Source organism: Oryza sativa, chromosome 8, assembly GCF_034140825.1.
Source record: "Oryza sativa Japonica Group chromosome 8, ASM3414082v1".
Taxonomy (NCBI): Eukaryota; Viridiplantae; Streptophyta; class Magnoliopsida; order Poales; family Poaceae; genus Oryza; species Oryza sativa.
In genome coordinates, this window is record NC_089042.1 from 27440907 (window position 1) to 27458192 (window position 17286).

The 17286-nt window shown below is 46.8% G+C and overlaps 3 protein-coding genes across 3 annotated transcripts; 1 reads left to right on the forward strand and 2 right to left on the reverse strand.

Annotated features, from left to right (window-relative positions):
• Nucleotides 1–2413: 2413 nt before the first annotated feature.
• Nucleotides 2414–4027, reverse strand: LOC4346214 (transcription factor PCF2-like). Its single transcript, NM_001403687.1, has one exon. The coding sequence runs from the start codon at nt 3876–3878 to the stop codon at nt 2757–2759; it is 1122 nt and encodes a 373-aa protein (NP_001390616.1). The 5' UTR covers nt 3879–4027; the 3' UTR covers nt 2414–2756.
• Nucleotides 4028–8428: 4401 nt separating this feature from the next.
• On the forward strand, nt 8429–13023 carry LOC4346215 (hydroxymethylglutaryl-CoA synthase). The gene is made up of 12 exons (NM_001403686.1): nt 8429–8707; nt 9406–9512; nt 9690–9822; nt 10059–10202; nt 10310–10468; nt 10605–10678; nt 10769–10844; nt 10968–11023; nt 11377–11464; nt 11553–11693; nt 11776–11925; nt 12453–13023. The coding sequence occupies exons 1-12, from the start codon at nt 8639–8641 to the stop codon at nt 12657–12659; spliced, it is 1404 nt and encodes a 467-aa protein (NP_001390615.1). The 5' UTR covers nt 8429–8638; the 3' UTR covers nt 12660–13023.
• A 58-nt stretch (nt 13024–13081) lies between these two features.
• LOC4346216 (uncharacterized) lies at nt 13082–15655 on the reverse strand. The gene has a single exon (XM_015794628.3). The coding sequence runs from the start codon at nt 15306–15308 to the stop codon at nt 13329–13331; it is 1980 nt and encodes a 659-aa protein (XP_015650114.1). The 5' UTR covers nt 15309–15655; the 3' UTR covers nt 13082–13328.
• Between the last annotated feature and the right edge of the window lie 1631 nt (nt 15656–17286).

Sequence of the window (17286 nt, forward strand, 5' to 3'; positions counted from 1 at the left end):
GGTCACAATTTATACGGATACTATGGCTGTGTTTAGATCCAAACTTTGGATCCAAACTTTCAACTTTTTTCATCACATCAACCTGTCATACGCATCGTACCAATTTCAACCAAAACTTTCAACTTTGGAAGGAACTAAACACAGCCTACATGTACAAGGACGGGGTATTAGCATGGGCAACACACTACTCCCTTTGTCCCAATATATTGGGATCTAGAATGGGATTAGACTCCGGGCCTGTTTGGTACAGCTTCAACTTCTAAATTTAACTCCAGGAGTTGGGTCTGGAGTGGAGTTGTGGAGCTCTCTAAACCCAGATCCACAACTCTAGTTTATTTTGTAAGAGAGCTCCATCCAGCTTCACTCCTAGTTTTGATGGAGCTGAAACTGTATAGCTGAGCTCGCTGTAACAAACATGCCCTCTATATTCGTAGTTCTACGATGGGACTATAAAAGTATGTCACACTACTCCTTTTGTTCTAATATATTGTAATCTAGGATAGAATTAGACTCCAGATTCGTATTTATAGGATGGGTATATAAAAGCACGTCATCAAATGCTCATCAGGCCGCAAGGCCCAGAGATGATTAACGGCACTCTCCTTTTGATCGAGTCGATCTCTCCTTTGCGCAAAAGCATCACCACCATCTCGACGGCGCACGGCAACAGCGCCACCGTAGTGCCGCCTCGTGCAGTGGCTCAACTCACCAAAGGCGCGCTACTCCTCCACTCCTCTACCAGCAGCAGTAGTAGCCTTTGAACCTGAAAGTTTTTTAGGAGCCGCACTAGCCAAGCTAGCCGATTACGAAAGGGAAAAGACGGCCACTTTCTGCGTTAACCTCCTCCGATTCTCCCTCCTCACTCTCCAAACACCTAATCCTTGTACTGGAGGAGTAGCAATACGGGCTAAGGTTTCTCCTTGTCCCTTCTCCTCTTCTTCTTCTTCAGTAGCAGTACAGAGTACTCAGACCCAGACAAGTAACGGCATCGCAGTATAACTGTACCTGTTTTTTTACCACCTCTTTCGGGGGGTCTTTGGAAACTAGAGACTAAATTTAGTCTCTCTCATAAAATTATAAGTCCTTATGGTATGGACTTATGTTTTTTTTTTAGAGGGACTAAAGTTTAGCTCCACTTTAATCCCTCCAACCAAATACCACCTCAGAAGGCAGTAGTACTCCATAAGTACATTTGCAACTGATAAATCCAGCTTTTTAACTTTTAAAACCGCTTTTCTTCACGTAGTAGAAAGAGACGTGCCTAATTGATCAGTAAAAGCGGTATGGTTGGTGCGGTAATACGGCTGCTAGAGATAGTATAGCCAATTACTAGCTCCAAATCATCTATAGTCAATTTAATAGCCAATTCATATACTAGTTACCTGTAAATATATATACTCACTACATTATTAATATATGATCTCACCTATCATAGATACATTTGTCTTGAAGCTCGTGCTATAACTGGCTACAAATCTATAGCCCGCTGCTCATCTCTTTTTTTTCTTTTATCTTTTTGATATGTGTTTATCTGCTCTAATAAGTACAGCAGTAACGAAAAATGGTGGTAAGCTTATAAGACAATTCTCGACCCAATGATTAGAATGGTGTCCATAGCATTAAATAAGCTGCCAGCTAGAATGAAAAATAACGTAACAAGTTAATAAATGAGGAAAGAGAAAGAAACCAGGTCTTGCATGTGATATGATTTTACAAAACATATAAGATATCATGTGAGATAAATAGTATTAAATTTAAATATGAACAAGTGGTGCACATGAAAGAGTAGTGTTTAGTACACTAGTTTCTCGATGAAATAAAATTTATGAAAATTATGTGTCTTGGATTAGGAATAGTCTAATGCCATTAGCTGTACCACTGTCTGTGTCTTAGATCCCGGTAATCGGAGTTGGGATCCCGCGTGCGAAACTGCGCATATTCGCGGGGACCACGTCACCGGCACCCACGCCTCGGGCCCCACCAGACCAGGTCCCCACCCATAGGGGAGAGGAGGACAAGGGCCCACCGTCCCCACCACCCGCGTCCCAACACGTGTCGACGTGGTGCCCACCCGAGGCAGTTGGACCCCACCTACCGCTCCCACCCACGCGGCCCCCACCACGCGGCGGCAAACGTGCGGGCCCACCCCATCAATCACGTGATGGCCAGGCGGTAACTCTCGCCACCGCACGGTCCGCGAGGGCGCTCTTTGACCCACCACACCACCACCACTTTGGCCACACCCGAACCACCACCGGCTTGGCCCCACCGCCGGGCTCCGGCCGTGTGCGTTAAAGCGCCCCCTGGTCCCACCGCACGCACGTGCCGGCCGCTCTACCATCCCTCCATCCTTCCTACCATTAGCTTTACCACCATTTCCAAAATCAAATCAGAGCGAACAAGCACATCACACTGTCACAGCAAGTAGTACTGGATTAGACTTAATCTTATGTCAAATTGTCAACTGCTCATTTGCATGCTAAATCATCATCATCTTCTTCTTCTCTAAGACTAAACACTGAGCTAAGGACGGGAAAGTAAGGAGTAGTACCAGCACAGCACAGCACAACACGCGGGAGTAATTACTAGTTCATCATGACAAGGATGAGGAATATTGCGGGAAAGAAACGATCGAGAAATTGAATCGGAGCAAAAAGGAACCTAAGCTTTGTGTGTGGGGGGGACTTGTGGACTTTTTGGCGTGCAGTGGAGTGCTCGCCTCGCTTGCTTTTTTTGTGTTGTGCTGTGTGTGTTTGCTACTCTTCCGGGCTGGAGTCGGAGACCGGCTCGTCGTCGTCGTCGTCTTCGTCCTCCTCCGGGTGGTCCACCACGCCGCCGCTGTTGCCTTCCTTCCGCCCGCGCCGCTGCTGCTCGTGGGAGTCGGCGCCGGAGAAGTGCATGTGCTCGCCCGAGTTGCTGTTCTGGACGATGGTTGTTGACACCGGCTGCTGTTGTTGCTGCTGCTGGAAGTCGGCGACGTTAATCGCCGTCGGGAACTGCGCGCCGGCGAAGTTCACGAGCTGGGGCGCGGATTGGATGGCCCAGAATTGCGTGGGTTGGTTGCCCGCGCCCGCGGCGCCTGCGGGCTGCGGGACCATCCATACGGCGGTGGCTTGCGGGATCATGCGGTTGCCGCCGGCGACCGCGGGGCTGCCAGTGGCCGGGACGGCGAAGACGGGCACGAGGCCTTGGGGAGCGCCGGTGGCGGTGATGGGAGCGAGGCCGCTCGGGACTGAAATCGCCGCGCCGCCGCTACCTTGCAGGAGAGGGTCAGCGATGACCGGGTAGTACGCCGCGGGCGCCGCCGTGGCCAGCGGAGACGCGCCAGCCACCGCGCGCGTGGGCTGCAGCTTGCGGCGTCGCTTGGCCGAGGACTCCTCACCGTCGACCACCGCGGAGGACGCCGGGCCAGAGGACGACGACGACTGGGTGGGGATGCGGAGCACGCCATCGACGGTGGTCGCGATCGCCGGGACGGTGCCGGTTCCGGTGGCCGCGATGATTGCCGGCTCCGACTGCTGCAGCAACCACCGGATGGTCTCGCCGTCGGACTTGTGCCCTAGCTCCCGCGTGAGCTGGAAGATCCTGGCCGCGCACGCCGCCGGCATGCGGATCCGCCTCCCGCGCCCCTCCACCTTGGTGTGCCGGTCCCGGTTCCTCGGCGGCGGCTTGCGCACCATGGCCATCCCGCCGAAGAACTCCACCGGTTCGGGCTTGGGCACGAGCCAGCTGTTCATGGGGATGGCGCTCATCGCCACAGCCGCCGCGCCCCCCCCACCACCACCACCAGCCGCACCGACCGGCCCAGCCTGCGCGTGTTGCTGCCGCGTGCCCTCCTCCTCCCCCTCCTCCGCCTTGTCCTGCGCCTGCGCCTCCATGGGGATGGATGAGAAGAGATTGGATTGGTTCGGTTTGGGAGGGAGACGAGACGAGACGGAAAAGCCCGGGCTTGTTTCCGCCTCGCCTCTCTTTTCGCGTGTTGCGGGAAAGGGTGGGGGGAGAGGTGTGTGTTCACTCGCTTCGCTTCGCTGCTGCGAATGGGGTGAGTTGGATTTATCAAGTGGTGGGGGTGGTCTCACTTGGCGGTGGGGTCCCTTGTGCGGTCGATGTGGCCCGGGGCCACCGCCCCAACCGGGTCGTGGTGGGGACCCGTGGTGACCTGTACCGGGCCCCGCCGCATTAATCCGCGCGCCGGTGCGGATCCGACGGCCCAGGACGCGTTGTCGCTTCCTCACCCTTCCTGACACGGGGGACCCGGCCGCCTCGCGTGGGCCCCACACACATGATACTGTACTCTAGTCAAGTTTGCAACGCATTGATGAGTAATTAAGCCAGTATTACGAGTGGCCATTTGGATTAGGCCCGGTCTTAAGATTCGCATCCGTGCGTGACTCGTGACTTCCCAGCTACTACTACTCCCCAACACCTTTGAAAATATTGGACCAGTAAAATATTACGGATATTCAAAAGGTGTGTATAGTAGTAGGAGTAACATGGGGTCACTTTAAATGACAGGTGGGGCCCGGATACGCGAGGTGGGGGCTGTAGTGGTGGGGAGGGCCCACCGGCGGCAAGTAAGGAGGGACCACCGGAAGCTTGGACACGCGGCAGCAGGCGAGTGGTGGCTTGCGTTCGTGTAGCGTGGGCGAGCGTCGCGGGGGAGCGGGAGCAGGGGATCCGGAGGGACGGAGTGGGAGGGGGCCGGGGAGGGGCCCCGGATTGGCCCAGCTGGATCCAACGCGGGATGTGGGGACCACCTACCTGATACGGAGATCTGGGCCCGTGTCTCCAGAGATATCGTGCGGGATCCGCTGTGCAGCGAGCCAGCGAGGATCACGGTTTTGTAGTGTGTAAAACTTTTTTTTTTCCTCTCCTTTACTTGACAATATGTTTAGGCTCCCATCGGTTGGCCTAATCAGCCAAAGAAAAAGTCAAATTTTGAATTTTCAAGCTTAATTTTAAGATTGATTTTGAGATATTTTTAACGTAGTTCTTTTTCAACATTAGTTTTTAAGTCACCAAGAACACATTTATAAAAGTTTTACCTACAAACGATAGGCACCTTAGCTGCTTCGAAACAAAGCCAAGTTAATTAAATGGGCCTGATATCTAAAACCTATATGCAATGGACCTGATAGGTACAGCCCATTTCCCCTTTCTCTCCTACCAGTACGGTCCAAGCCCAACACTAGTGGGCCGTTTGGTTTGTCCCACGTATTGGTACCCCACTAGGCCGAGTTTGTGTAAATTTAGTACAGCGGATGTTTTGACGTCAAAGGGCCTACGTGTTTGAACCTGGCCTTATTTTGAATTTTATAATTAACTAGAAAAAATGTCTGTTGCAACAGGTGAACACTGTTTTAATCTCATTACTATTTTATTCTTTAGTTAAGGTGAAATTTATTGTGGCAATTCGCTTGAATATATTTTCTTTTTGAAAATCATGAGCTGCAGTTAGAAGTATGATAATCTCAAGTTAGCATGCGAGTTCTTTTAAAAATATTTTTTTATACGGCTCCTTTTGTATGTGCAAAAGCGAACAAACTTAAAAGTCGACTCAAATACTGATATGTATTTTCAAAAGCGAACGAACTTAAAAACCGACTCATATACGGATGACGTACCAAAATACCGGCAAAAAACGTTTTCAATTTTTATAATAATAGAGATTCAGGATTTCCTTTTCACATATTGTAATCCAGAGTTCCAAACTTGTCTATACTCCCTACTTCCCATAATAAGTTCTTTTTACTCATCCTATTTTTTCCAAAAGTAGGTTCATATTTGAGCAATTATTGTATCGGAGGTTATAAAAATAAAAAGTAATTGCATTTACAGTAGGTAAAGTAGAAGTAGGGATATTAGTCCTTTTGGTTTTGTATTGGTATATATGGGATGGGGTGAAAAATGAATTTATTTTGGAACAGAGCATGTAGACCACTAGTGGGTTCTTTTCTAAGCAATGAAATGCTTCACGGGCTCTTAAACATTGTGATTTTCACAAAGGCTTTATATATGTGAATATTTTTTGGAAACTAATTTTGCAACTTTACGATAGTTAATTCATTCGTTTGTACTCTATAATAGTTATAATAAAATTTCCTCTAAAACAATAATTATCATAAAATCATTCAGCTATTTTAAAAAACATGCCTTGAAAGTAGATATTAGAAATTAATTTTCTTGCACCAGTCATATGTTGGAAATTTTTGGTATGATAGAGTTCTATTGGAGTATTTAGTTTTAACTTACCAACATTTTAACTTATGAAACTTCAATCAGGAAATCAAACTAGCACAATGTTCATGCATCTAACCGATCACACCCTGTACCAATACTCGTATACCACTAACAAAAACATCTCATCTCACGACCATCTGTGTTTTTAAGTTATGGTTTATAAAGTGCATCCAATTCTAATTATGTTACTTAATTTAGGATATTTTCTCAATTCACTTTCATCCTGCTATCAATTTTGGATTTACTAATACTTGAAAATTATATAAAAAAAGTAACCTACAAATAGTTTTCGTTGCTTCAAACACGTTCCTCCATTGTAAGTCGCAGCCAAACGTTAGCACACTTCCTGCATTCTAAAAAAATTATTTAATATGAGATGTAACTCGTCATATACTAGAAATCTGGTCAGGCTCCTATTCAAATTTCACCTGTTTGATGTGACACATATCATATTGAGTTAATTTTTTTTGAACGAAGAGAGTATTTCAGTCGAAAGTTACTCAATTGATTAGTATTCATTTGTATATGAGTAAAGTCTATCACTGGTCTTTAAACTTATACCGCTGTGTCATCCCGGTCTCTAAACTCACAAATCGACCGTTTAGGTCCTCAAACTTGTTCGACTGTGTCATCCCGGTCTCTAAACTTGCAGATCACTCGTTTAGATCCTCCAACTTGTTCAATTTTGTCACCCCCGTCCATAAACAGGACGGTCTAAAAACTTTATATCAAAAAATAATTCATAACTTTTTCATGTGAACTCTAATGAAGACAAACTTTATATCAAAATTGTAGCCCTCGACGCGACCTACAACTTTGTAGTTAAAAAGTTTTTGAATTAAAACTATTTAGGGTCCCAAAATATTGTTGCATGTTTATAGATTTTGAAATTTTAATTTTAAAATTACATTTTGGGACAAAAAATGACTTAAAATAAAAAAAATTTCAACCACAAAGTTGTAGATCGTGTCGAGGGCTACAAGTTTGTTATAAAGTTTATTTTCATTAGAGTTCACATGAAAAAATTATGAATTATTTTTAAATATAAAGTCTTTAGACCATCATATTTGACCTAGATGATATTCAAATCCAAGTTTAGAGACCGGGGTGACACAACTGAACAAGTTGGAGGATCTAAACGAGTGATCTGCAAGTTTAGGGACCGGGATAACACAGTCGAACGACTTGAACGGTCGATTTGCGAGTTTAGGGATCGGGATGACACAACGGTACAAGTTTAGGGACCGGTGATGAAATTTACTCTTTGTATATTGTCTCCATCCAAATATGTACTCCCTCCATCCCAAAATATAAGTATATTTGGATCTTGACACGATATTTGATATGCTACTTTGACCAACAATATCTATAAAAGTAAATTGATTTAAATAAAAAGAGTTGCATATTTTTTTCTAGTTTGTTTAATGATAAATCTAATAACATCAATTTTACGTGATTGATCTCTTTTTATTTTTTTTTACTATTAATGGCCAAAGTAAAAAAAAAAGTTTGACTTAACACTAGTCTAAAAATACTTATATTTTGAGACGGAGGGTACCAATCTAGAATAGAATAAGACCCATCATAAAACTACGAATTTGGACCTACAGCCTCAACGTATTTTTATTTTGGATAGTTGTCTAGATTCTTTGTGTGACATTCTCCCTATATGAAAAAACAAATAGTAAATAAATCTAATATTGGATGTGACATATTCTTATCCATATCCATAGGATTAGGATGTATCGTGTCTGATACTTTTTTTATTTCCTTAAATGAAAGGAGTATATTCCTACTAAGTTGTTTACTCATTCTGTTCTAAAATAGTATGGTATTAGATAGGATATATCACAATACAACGAATCTGGATTGATAAAGTTTTACTCCCTTCATCCTTAAAAAAATCATCCTAGTAACACGAATATGAAAAAAAACATGTTTTCTCGTAGTTTTGAGTTTCTTTTACCGAGCATGGAGCATATTTTAAGACACTAATCTGTTCTCCTCCTACCAGAAAAAGAAATAGTACTGTCCTTATTGCTGACAAAACGCATGTGTGGTCTCAAAGTTGTACAATAATAAATTTTTATTCCTGTTTCCGTCGTGGCCCATCTGTGATGATGCCAGCTGGGCAATCGTCGTGGGCAGCCGCAAGCAAAGCAGCCGTAGCTGAACGGGAGTCACACGCAGCTCACAAAAGACCGGTTCCACACTTCCACGAGAGGAGGACGCGAGATCCGTATTCGAGTCTCATCTCCATCCTTCACGCGACGTGCTGCTCCGCTCCGCTCCGTCGTCAAGCCCCCGCCCCCCTCACACTTCAGGCGGCGCCCGCGCGAGCCAGCCACTTCGAGAAGCGAAACGCGGAAGCGGAGGGGAGATCGAGAGAGATCGCGAGATGGAGCAGCCCAACGACGTCGGGATCCTCGCCATGGACATCTACTTCCCTCCCGCCTGCGTCCACCAGGTGAGCTTTCTCTCTCGCACGAGTTTTGTTTTTTTTAAAAAAATCTTAAAAAAAAAACAAAATCTCCGTTCGATTCGTTGTTTTTTTCCTCTCCTGCTGCGATGTGATGCGATGCTGGCGTGGCGAGCTTGGCTGATCCGAGGAGGCTTGTGGAGATCATGGATGGTTTGTTTGTTTTTTCTTTTTTTTTTCAAATCAAAATTTGACAATTGTTTGTTTTGGGGGGAAATTACCGCGGCGGGGGTTTATGGGTGATGGGTGAAAACCTGGATTTGGAGGAGATGGCTGAGATCGTCAGGAGTGGGATTGTCGTAAACGTTTCAACCTTCGTTTCCCAATGCTTTCACTTTCCTAGATTTGTGGATCATTAGCGCGGCGGTTTTTTCCCCATAGAGTGTGTGAAATCAGCTCTCAACTGCATTATACCTGGTGCCTGGTATTCAGAAAGCGAACAGAGCATGGCATTTGGTGTTGCATTAGGGAAGAGTCCGATGAGTTTATCTACTAACAATGCATGGATAATTGTATCAACGGATAATAATAATATTGTAATATTCTGCGTTGGTTCTAGATTTTATCAATGAATGATAATATGCTATTTATGCTGTGTTGGTTCTAGTTTTTTAGAGCAGATTACCCTTGACAGAATTTTGTTACACTTAGAGTTGAATGTTCATGTGTTTAACAAATTGCTGCAGGAAGCGCTGGAAGCGCACGATGGAGCCAGCAAGGGTAAGTACACAATTGGTCTTGGGCAGGACTGCATGGCCTATTGCAGCGAGGTGGAAGATGTTATCTCTATGAGGTATCTCCCTTGTTAACTTGTTTGAACAACTTATCTGTTATATTGATCCCCTTATTTTATCTGTGTTGGGTTTCACAACAGATTGAATTCACGAAGCAATAAATATCTTCTTTTCTTTTACATGCAATTCTGTAGTTGGTAGTTGTATGTGAATGCTCAGAATGAATGTTGTTTCAGCTTGACGGTTGTTGCATCACTGCTGAAAAAGTACAACATTGATCCTAAGCAAATTGGCCGCCTGGAGGTTGGTAGTGAGACAGTGATAGACAAAAGCAAATCCATCAAAACATGGCTGATGCATATTTTCGAGGTTTGTTGGTTTCCCCCCTAACTAAAATAAGAACCCCACCTAACCCAGACATGAATTTTCTTTTTGGCTTGAACCAGATATGCAATTATCATATTTTGAATTGATTTATTTTTATCTACTACCTTTCCTCTTGTCCAGAATCTCTTGATGAATAGGCAGTTTCAGCTTATTTGTTTTATTAGCTGTACATTTTAGCCACAGTGATTCATTATTCTTAACATTTATCTCAAACATAGGAGAGTGGCAATACTGACATTGAGGGGGTTGACTCAAGTAACGCATGCTATGGTGGAACAGCTGCCCTGTTGAATTGTGTTAATTGGGTGGAAAGTAAATCCTGGGATGGACGCTACGGTCTTGTTGTTTGCACAGATAGCGCGGTTTGTTACCCAATATCACCTTCCAGTTATTTTCAGTTTTCTCTTGCTTCTGTCCATGTGCAGCTCTCCTCATTCAATGGCCCATTTTATGCAACTATTATGATCAGGTTTATGCAGAAGGGCCAGCTCGTCCAACAGGTGGTGCTGCTGCTATTGCTATGCTTATTGGTCCGAATGCTCCCATTTCTTTTGAAAGTAAATATAGGGCTTCACACATGGCCCATGTTTACGATTTCTACAAGCCTGATCTTGCAAGTGAATACCCGGTTAGAATTCTATTCTTGCATGTGCTTCTCTTTGTGAATGACAATGGTCATTTTTCTCAATCCTACACTATGCTGTTGGTTATTCATTTCATAGTATTGTATTCTTACAATACTGTTGCATCTGGACATACTGTAGGTTGTTGATGGAAAACTTTCTCAGACATGCTATCTGATGGCTCTTGATTCGTGCTATAGGCAATATTGTACCAAGTGAGTCTAATGCCATTATCCCCCTGAATTGTACTACATTAAGATACTAACCTTCTCAAGCAATAACAATTTGTACTATGATAACAATAGGTATGAAAAGATAGTGGGAGAACAATTCTCGATTTCTGATGCAGAATACTGTGTCTTCCATTCTCCATATAATAAGGTATGATGACTGAACACCTCTCCAAGACAAAGCGTTTTGTCGAATGCGGTTTAGATTTGCCCATCCTGTCCTCTCAACTCTCAGAGAATGCTTACTGTTTCGTTGCATTATGGTTTATGACAGCTTGTACAAAAGAGTTTCGCCCGACTTTATTTCAATGACTTCATGCGTAATTGCAGGTCTGTAATATCCACGCCATGGCTCTTTCTTTTACTCCTTACGATGTAGTCTCTTGAGCTACATATCAAATACTTCCTCCGTTTCAGGTTATAAGACTTTCTAGCATTGCCCACATTCATATAGATGTTAATGAATCTAGATATAATTATGTATCTAGATTCATTAACATTTATATGAATGTGGGCAATGCTAGAAAGTTTTATAACCTGAAACGGAGGTAGTACTGTTATGTGGCTCTTGAGGAGACTTCCTGTTTTTTTTTTTGGGTGATACATAATTCTTTTTTTTTTAATCTGACATGCCATGGCCCCTAATTGATGTTTCTTGTCTCTTTTCTTTTCATGAACATTAGCACGGTTGATAATGATGCTAAAGAGAAGCTTCAGCCTTTTGCAAATTTGACTAGTGAAGAAAGCTACCAAAGTCGTGACTTGGAAAAGGTCCATTCTTATTTGTTGGATGTTACTTCTTGAAATGCTTGATGCCTTGATTGATGTAAACGTTAACTCCATTCTACCAAACTTTCAGGCCTCTCAACAAGTAGCAAAGCATCTGTATGATATCAAAGTTCAACCATCAACTCTGCTTCCAAAACAGATCGGTAATATGTACACTGCATCTCTTTATGCTGCATTGGCATCTGTGATCTACAACAAGCATGACAGTCTGGTGAGCTTAATGTATTTGCTATTTATGGCACACCTCATCATTTTTTATCATTCCTCGTAGCTAAATTATATTTCTTTTATAGGATGGCCAGCGAATTCTCATGTTTTCTTATGGGAGTGGATTGACATCCACTATGTTTTCGTTGAGACTACATGATGGTCAACATCCCTTTAGCTTAATGAACATTGCTTCTGTGCTTGATGTGACGACAAAGCTTGAGTCAAGACATGTGGTATGGTCTTCCATTCTCACAACCCCCAGCCAGTTTGCTAATGTGGACTTGCAGATAGAAATAATTATATGACCATGCGATAAAGCATATTATGATGTACATTTGTTGCATACATGCGGTATGATCGGACATGGTTTTGGAATTTATTTCCATTATGGCCACGTCGCTATTTGATGAAAGAATTGGTCAAATGCAATTATGCAAATATACTGTACCACCAAACCTGTCACCAGGGAAAGAAAGGGCAAGGGCGGTCACTATTGGATAGGTTTACCTCAACATTTTTTTTCTTGGGGGGGGGGGGGGGTGTTATTAATTGTTTCAAGCATTTTAAAAATTGCCTTTGTTAAGGATGGCTACATACCACTAGTTGATTTGTTCGTATAAAAAGTGATGCAACTGTAGTTTCCATGATATTATATGTTTGCTGATTGTGAAATGCTCCGCTGTAGTCATCTCTGAATAGTCCATTCGTTAGTGTGATTTCTCTACAGCAAGCTAACTTGTTCCTTTACATGTTATAATAGACCTCACCTGAGAAGTTTATTGAGACATTGAAGCTGATGGAGCACCGCTATGGAGCAAAAGATTTTGAAACAAGCAAAGATACCAGCTTGTTGCCACCAGGAACATTCTATCTTACAAAAGTTGATTCGATGTACAGGAGGTTCTATGACAAGAAAGCCGCCGAGGGAAAAATCAAGGGCTGCAACGGCATTGCAAACGGTCACTGATTGGGTGCCAAGAATGCTGTGAGCTCACGCGCATTATTAGCCATCTTGTTGCTCAGTTTGATGTATTTATTCTTAGAGTGCTCAGTCTAGATATCTTCCAATAATTCATTGTTCCCCTCGTGCCCCTCAGCTTGTTTTTACTTTAAGCTGAACAATAAACCTTTGTGTAGTACTGTAGTAGTACTAGGTCCTAGTATCCTTGTTTCCTCTAGCTCTATTGCTTCATTGTTACTAGCTAATTCCCTCCCCATGCTTTATTGTTCTCAGTAATATCCTGCAAAACTGTTGGCTGTGTGCATCTTATGATGCAGACGTTGAAGATGTAATTTTTATCTTATCTAAAAAATTCAGTTAAGTCTTGAGCAGATAAAAGAAAATAGCTGTAACTTTTTCTGCTTTGAAACAATGATGCAGAATTCATATCCTGGAGATGGCAACCAAATGATTTCAGTATAGCGAACAAGTAATAGGCACATATTTTTTTCTAAGGAAGCAAAGACTACATTTTACAGTATAATCATGAACACACTGGAGCGAGCCTCTCTCACACAAAGAATGGACGGAGCAGCTCTGCACAGCCGATCGAGCTGATCCCAAAAGAATGGCGAACAGTGACAGTGACAGTGAAGTGTACCAATGGTGGAAGCTGAAGGTGGATGGACATGTCGGCTACACCTCCACCGTCTTCTGGTTGAGCGCGGTGTACCTCCACCGCTCCTTCTCCACGAAATCGGCGTCCAAGAACTTGGCCACGAACGCCCACAACCTGTAGGCGTCGTCGAAGTTGGTCAAGAACCCCAGCGACGCGTTCACCACGTAGATCCCCATCTCGCCGGCGGCGTCCTTCCTCTTGCCGCCGCCGTCGATGTGCTCGAGGACGGCGGCCCTGTCGGCGTCGTACTTGTCGGAGAAGCAGATGTGGCGGAGGAAGCCGCAGGTGAGGGAGATGTTGTGGCGGTCGGCGAGCTTCTGCACCAGCGGCGGCGCCACCTTCTCCCCCTTCCAGTCGAACACGTTGAACGCCAGCGATGGCCCCCGCTCGAACTTCACCCGCGGCCCGTACACCCGCACCAGCGCCTTCCCCTGCTCCGACTGCGGGTGCCGCAGCTTCTGCATCGCCACCACCAGCCAGTTGCTGATGCACCTCAGCCGGTTGCCTATGGCGATCAGCCCCAGCGCGTCCGCGTGGTCCAGCCCCCTGCACTCCACCTCCATTATTGGCGGTGGTGGTGGCGGCGGATCGGCCTCGCGGATCTCCGGCGAGTGGCCGTTCTCCTCGCCTGCGGCGTCCATCTCCGGTACGTTCTTGAGTGTGAGCGCGATGAGGGTGCCACTGAGTGGGCCGGAGAAGGAGCTGGTGGTGTCGAGGTCGTCCGCCGCCGCGGCGACCGGGTCGAGCTCGGTGGAGTAGCCGTCGTGGAGCGACCAGCGGCGTGCGGGGACGATGCTGACGATGCCGATGCTGCGGGCGATGACGGAGCGCTCCAGCGCGGCGAGGCTGGACTTCTTGACGAAGAGGCCCGCGAAGCCGGAGGGGTTCTCGCCGAACACCTTGAAGAAGTTGCAGACGATGAAGTCCGGGCGGAGGAGGGAGAGGCCCAGCGTGTCGAGGTCCTTGGTGCCCAGCGCGCACGCGTCGAGCGCGACGTGCCACCCTTGTTCGTGCGCCGCGCTCATCCACAGGTATGGGTACCTGGCCCCCGTCATCCGCGACACCAGCGGGAACACGAAGAGCCCCCTCCGGTGCCCGCCGCCGCCGCCGCGCCGCCTCCCGCGGAGCAGCTTCTTGCGGAGGTCGGCGGCGTGGACGCGCATGCCCGGCCACGCGAACGTCGCCGACATCACCTCCGCACCGCGGCGGCGCGCGCTCTCCGCCATCGCGCCCGCCGCCTCGCTCTCGTAGTCGTACACGGTGAGCAGCCGCTTGCCGTGCTGCTGGAAGGAGTAGGACTCCGCCAGCAGCCGGAACGCGGTGGTCCGGTTCGCCGTGCACACCATGGCGTACTCGTCGTCGGGGATGTTGAGCGACGCCATGACGCGCCTCGTCACGGCGCCGCCGATCCCGCCCGCCGCGGACGCCGCCGCGACGTCGTCCCCGCATTGCACCTGCGACCGCAGGCTCGTGGACTTGTACGCGATGTCAAAGAACGGCGGCTGCCACGCCGCGCCCGACGACGACGCCGGCGGCGTGGCCGACGTCGACGGCACCGACGAGTTCATCTGCGCGTGGGAGAAGAGGTTGATGCCGGTGTAGTCGAGGCACACGTGGCGGTCGAGGTGCTGGTACTCGCCGTCCCTGATGGCGTCGGCCTGGGCGAGCCCGGCGTACTGCGGGAACGCGGCGACGAACTCGGCGTACGCCTCCTCCATCGCCGGGAGCGACTCGTGGTTGGTGAACTGCGCGCCGGGGAACAGCCCTGACGCCGCCGACTTGACGAAATTGTGCCGCGACGTCCTCGCCGTGGTCGTCGTCGTCGTCGTCGTCGTGGTTCCCCTCTTGACGCGCACCGGCACGCAGCCGGGGATGCACATGAACTCACGCTCCGCTCCGTTCGCCGGCGGTGGCGGCGGCGGCGGTGGCATCTCCTTGTCGTCGCCGGCTGCCGGGTTCTTGCTCCTGGACAGGTACTTGTTGATGAGCAAGAGCATGGTTGCCTCATGGATAGGGTTGTCTTGGATGAGCTCGGCGAGTTGCAATTGCTGCTGCTGCTGTCACGGCGAGAGCGACCGGATGGCCGCCGAGTGGCCGCATGCGACTGCTTCTCCCTCGTCGCCGGCCGCCGCCGCCGCCGCCTCCTGGTTTTCTTCTCCGGCTAGCTTTTTTGCTCGGCTCTTGGTGGTGAAGTGGTGATCGATGGATCGATGTGCGCGCCAGTGGCTGTCCTGCTGCTGGGAAAAAGGCTTGTTTTTTTTTCCTTTTTTTTTTCATTCAGTTGGCCACAGGCTCACAGGGAGTGACAGCAACATACCAAGCAGAGGATTGATGAAGGTGATGCAAATGCTGATATGCATCATCCATCTTGTTATACTACAATCCAGTCAATGGCATCCTGCTGACTGACAAGATGATCATATAGGAACAGGATAGGGTTTTACTTATTTATATAGGGAAAGGGGATTTTTTTGTTTAAAAAGGTGAAGAAAAGAACATGTTTTTTTTAATATTAGGTGTGAAAGCCCCCAACCTCCAGATATTCTCTTAATTTGGTCAGAAACCAAATCAAGTTGCTCGTCTTCCCCAGCATTCACGCCTTGTCTTGTACTCCATATGGCTCCCCTATTTGCGCTGCCGGCGCTGACCGGCCCAATTTCTACTCCTATTGAGTGTTTATGTATGTGAATTCCATACTGAATTTCGGCTCAGTCTCCCGATTTATTTTTACCAACTCACCGTTCTCGCTTTCTGAACTACTAAACCATACCGTTTTATGTAAAAAAGCTTTATCAAGGAGTTTTTTTTAAAAAAATCAAAAATATATATTTTTAAATTTATAATAGTTAATACCAATTAATCATATGCTAATAACTATTCTCATCTTGTGTGTGGCGAAAAAGGATAGGAAAGTTACCTTCTCGAACGCAGCCTAACAACGTTATCGTTTTAGACATCGACGCGGTCTTACTGATGTCGGTAAATTTCCATATCACCGCTAGGTCTTTCTGCGATCGCAACCGATTCACTACTTACCCAAGAACAAATAGAATCAGACACCGAAAAAAGGACACAATTATTCAGAGTAAATTGTTGACAGCAACTTGGGAGGCAGCCAGGCAGGGAGGTAGTAGGAGGGGGGGGGGGGACCCCAACTTTGGGAGGCTGTAGGTTGCAATTGCTCTGACCATTTCAACCCCCGGGGAAATGTTTGCAAGCTTGCAATTGCAAGGTGACGATGCCATTACGGAATCGAAGGCCAAACAACAGATGCCACAAGACAAGACGGCCACTGCTTGCTGCTGTGTGTTTGATGGATGCACTCATCGCATTAGCACAGTGCTAGTGCCATGTGAGATGAGGGGGTGATGGTGGCAAAAGGCCTCCTCATCTGTGGAAAGATGGTTGGAAACGAGTGTGGAGTGGGGGTGATTGAAAGCGCCGTGTGCCGGGCGGTCAGAGTGATGTACTGGTGTTTGTGTTTGACCTGCCTTTCTTGCTTCAGCTCGGCTGCTCATTGACCCTTTTTTTAAAAAAAATGAAAATGCTAAGAAATTTTGATGTATATTTTTTTAAAAAAAATGAAAACTGGATCATTGTATCCGCATCAAAACTCACTCGGACCCTTCTCCTTTTAACTATAGAGTGATCCTCGTTGACGTTGAGAACCTATGAATGAATTAATTGGCGTTTGAGATTGGGATTGGGTAATTGGGTCATGACCCATAGCAGTGACCAAATTGGTATGGGTGATGGATACGAGAGGTGGACGGAGGCGAGGGAACGGGAGAGGTTAGGAGACGAGAGCGGCGGTTACATAAGCCACTGGAGATGGGGAGGAGGAATGGGAGGGCTCACTAGTGTAGCGCGATGAACAAGGGGTTTGGCAACGAGCATGCCGATTTGAGCGAGGAGAGGGAGGGGATAAGGTGGAGGCATGAGGCTGCATATATATCAAACCGATATGAGCCATTT

Excerpts from the sequence above, each read along its gene's own strand:
- LOC4346216 (XM_015794628.3), bottom strand. The coding sequence starts at position 15,308 with ATGCTCTTGCTCATCAACAAGTACCTGTCCAGGAGCAAGAACCCGGCA.
- LOC4346214 (NM_001403687.1), bottom strand. The coding sequence starts at position 3,878 with ATGGAGGCGCAGGCGCAGGACAAGGCGGAGGAGGGGGAGGAGGAGGGC.
- LOC4346215 (NM_001403686.1), top strand. The coding sequence starts at position 8,639 with ATGGAGCAGCCCAACGACGTCGGGATCCTCGCCATGGACATCTACTTC. Across the intron at positions 8,708-9,405 it reads CTCCCGCCTGCGTCCACCAG|GAAGCGCTGGAAGCGCACGA; the intron begins GTGAGCTTTCTC and ends AAATTGCTGCAG. Across the intron at positions 9,823-10,058 it reads GGCTGATGCATATTTTCGAG|GAGAGTGGCAATACTGACAT; the intron begins GTTTGTTGGTTT and ends TCTCAAACATAG.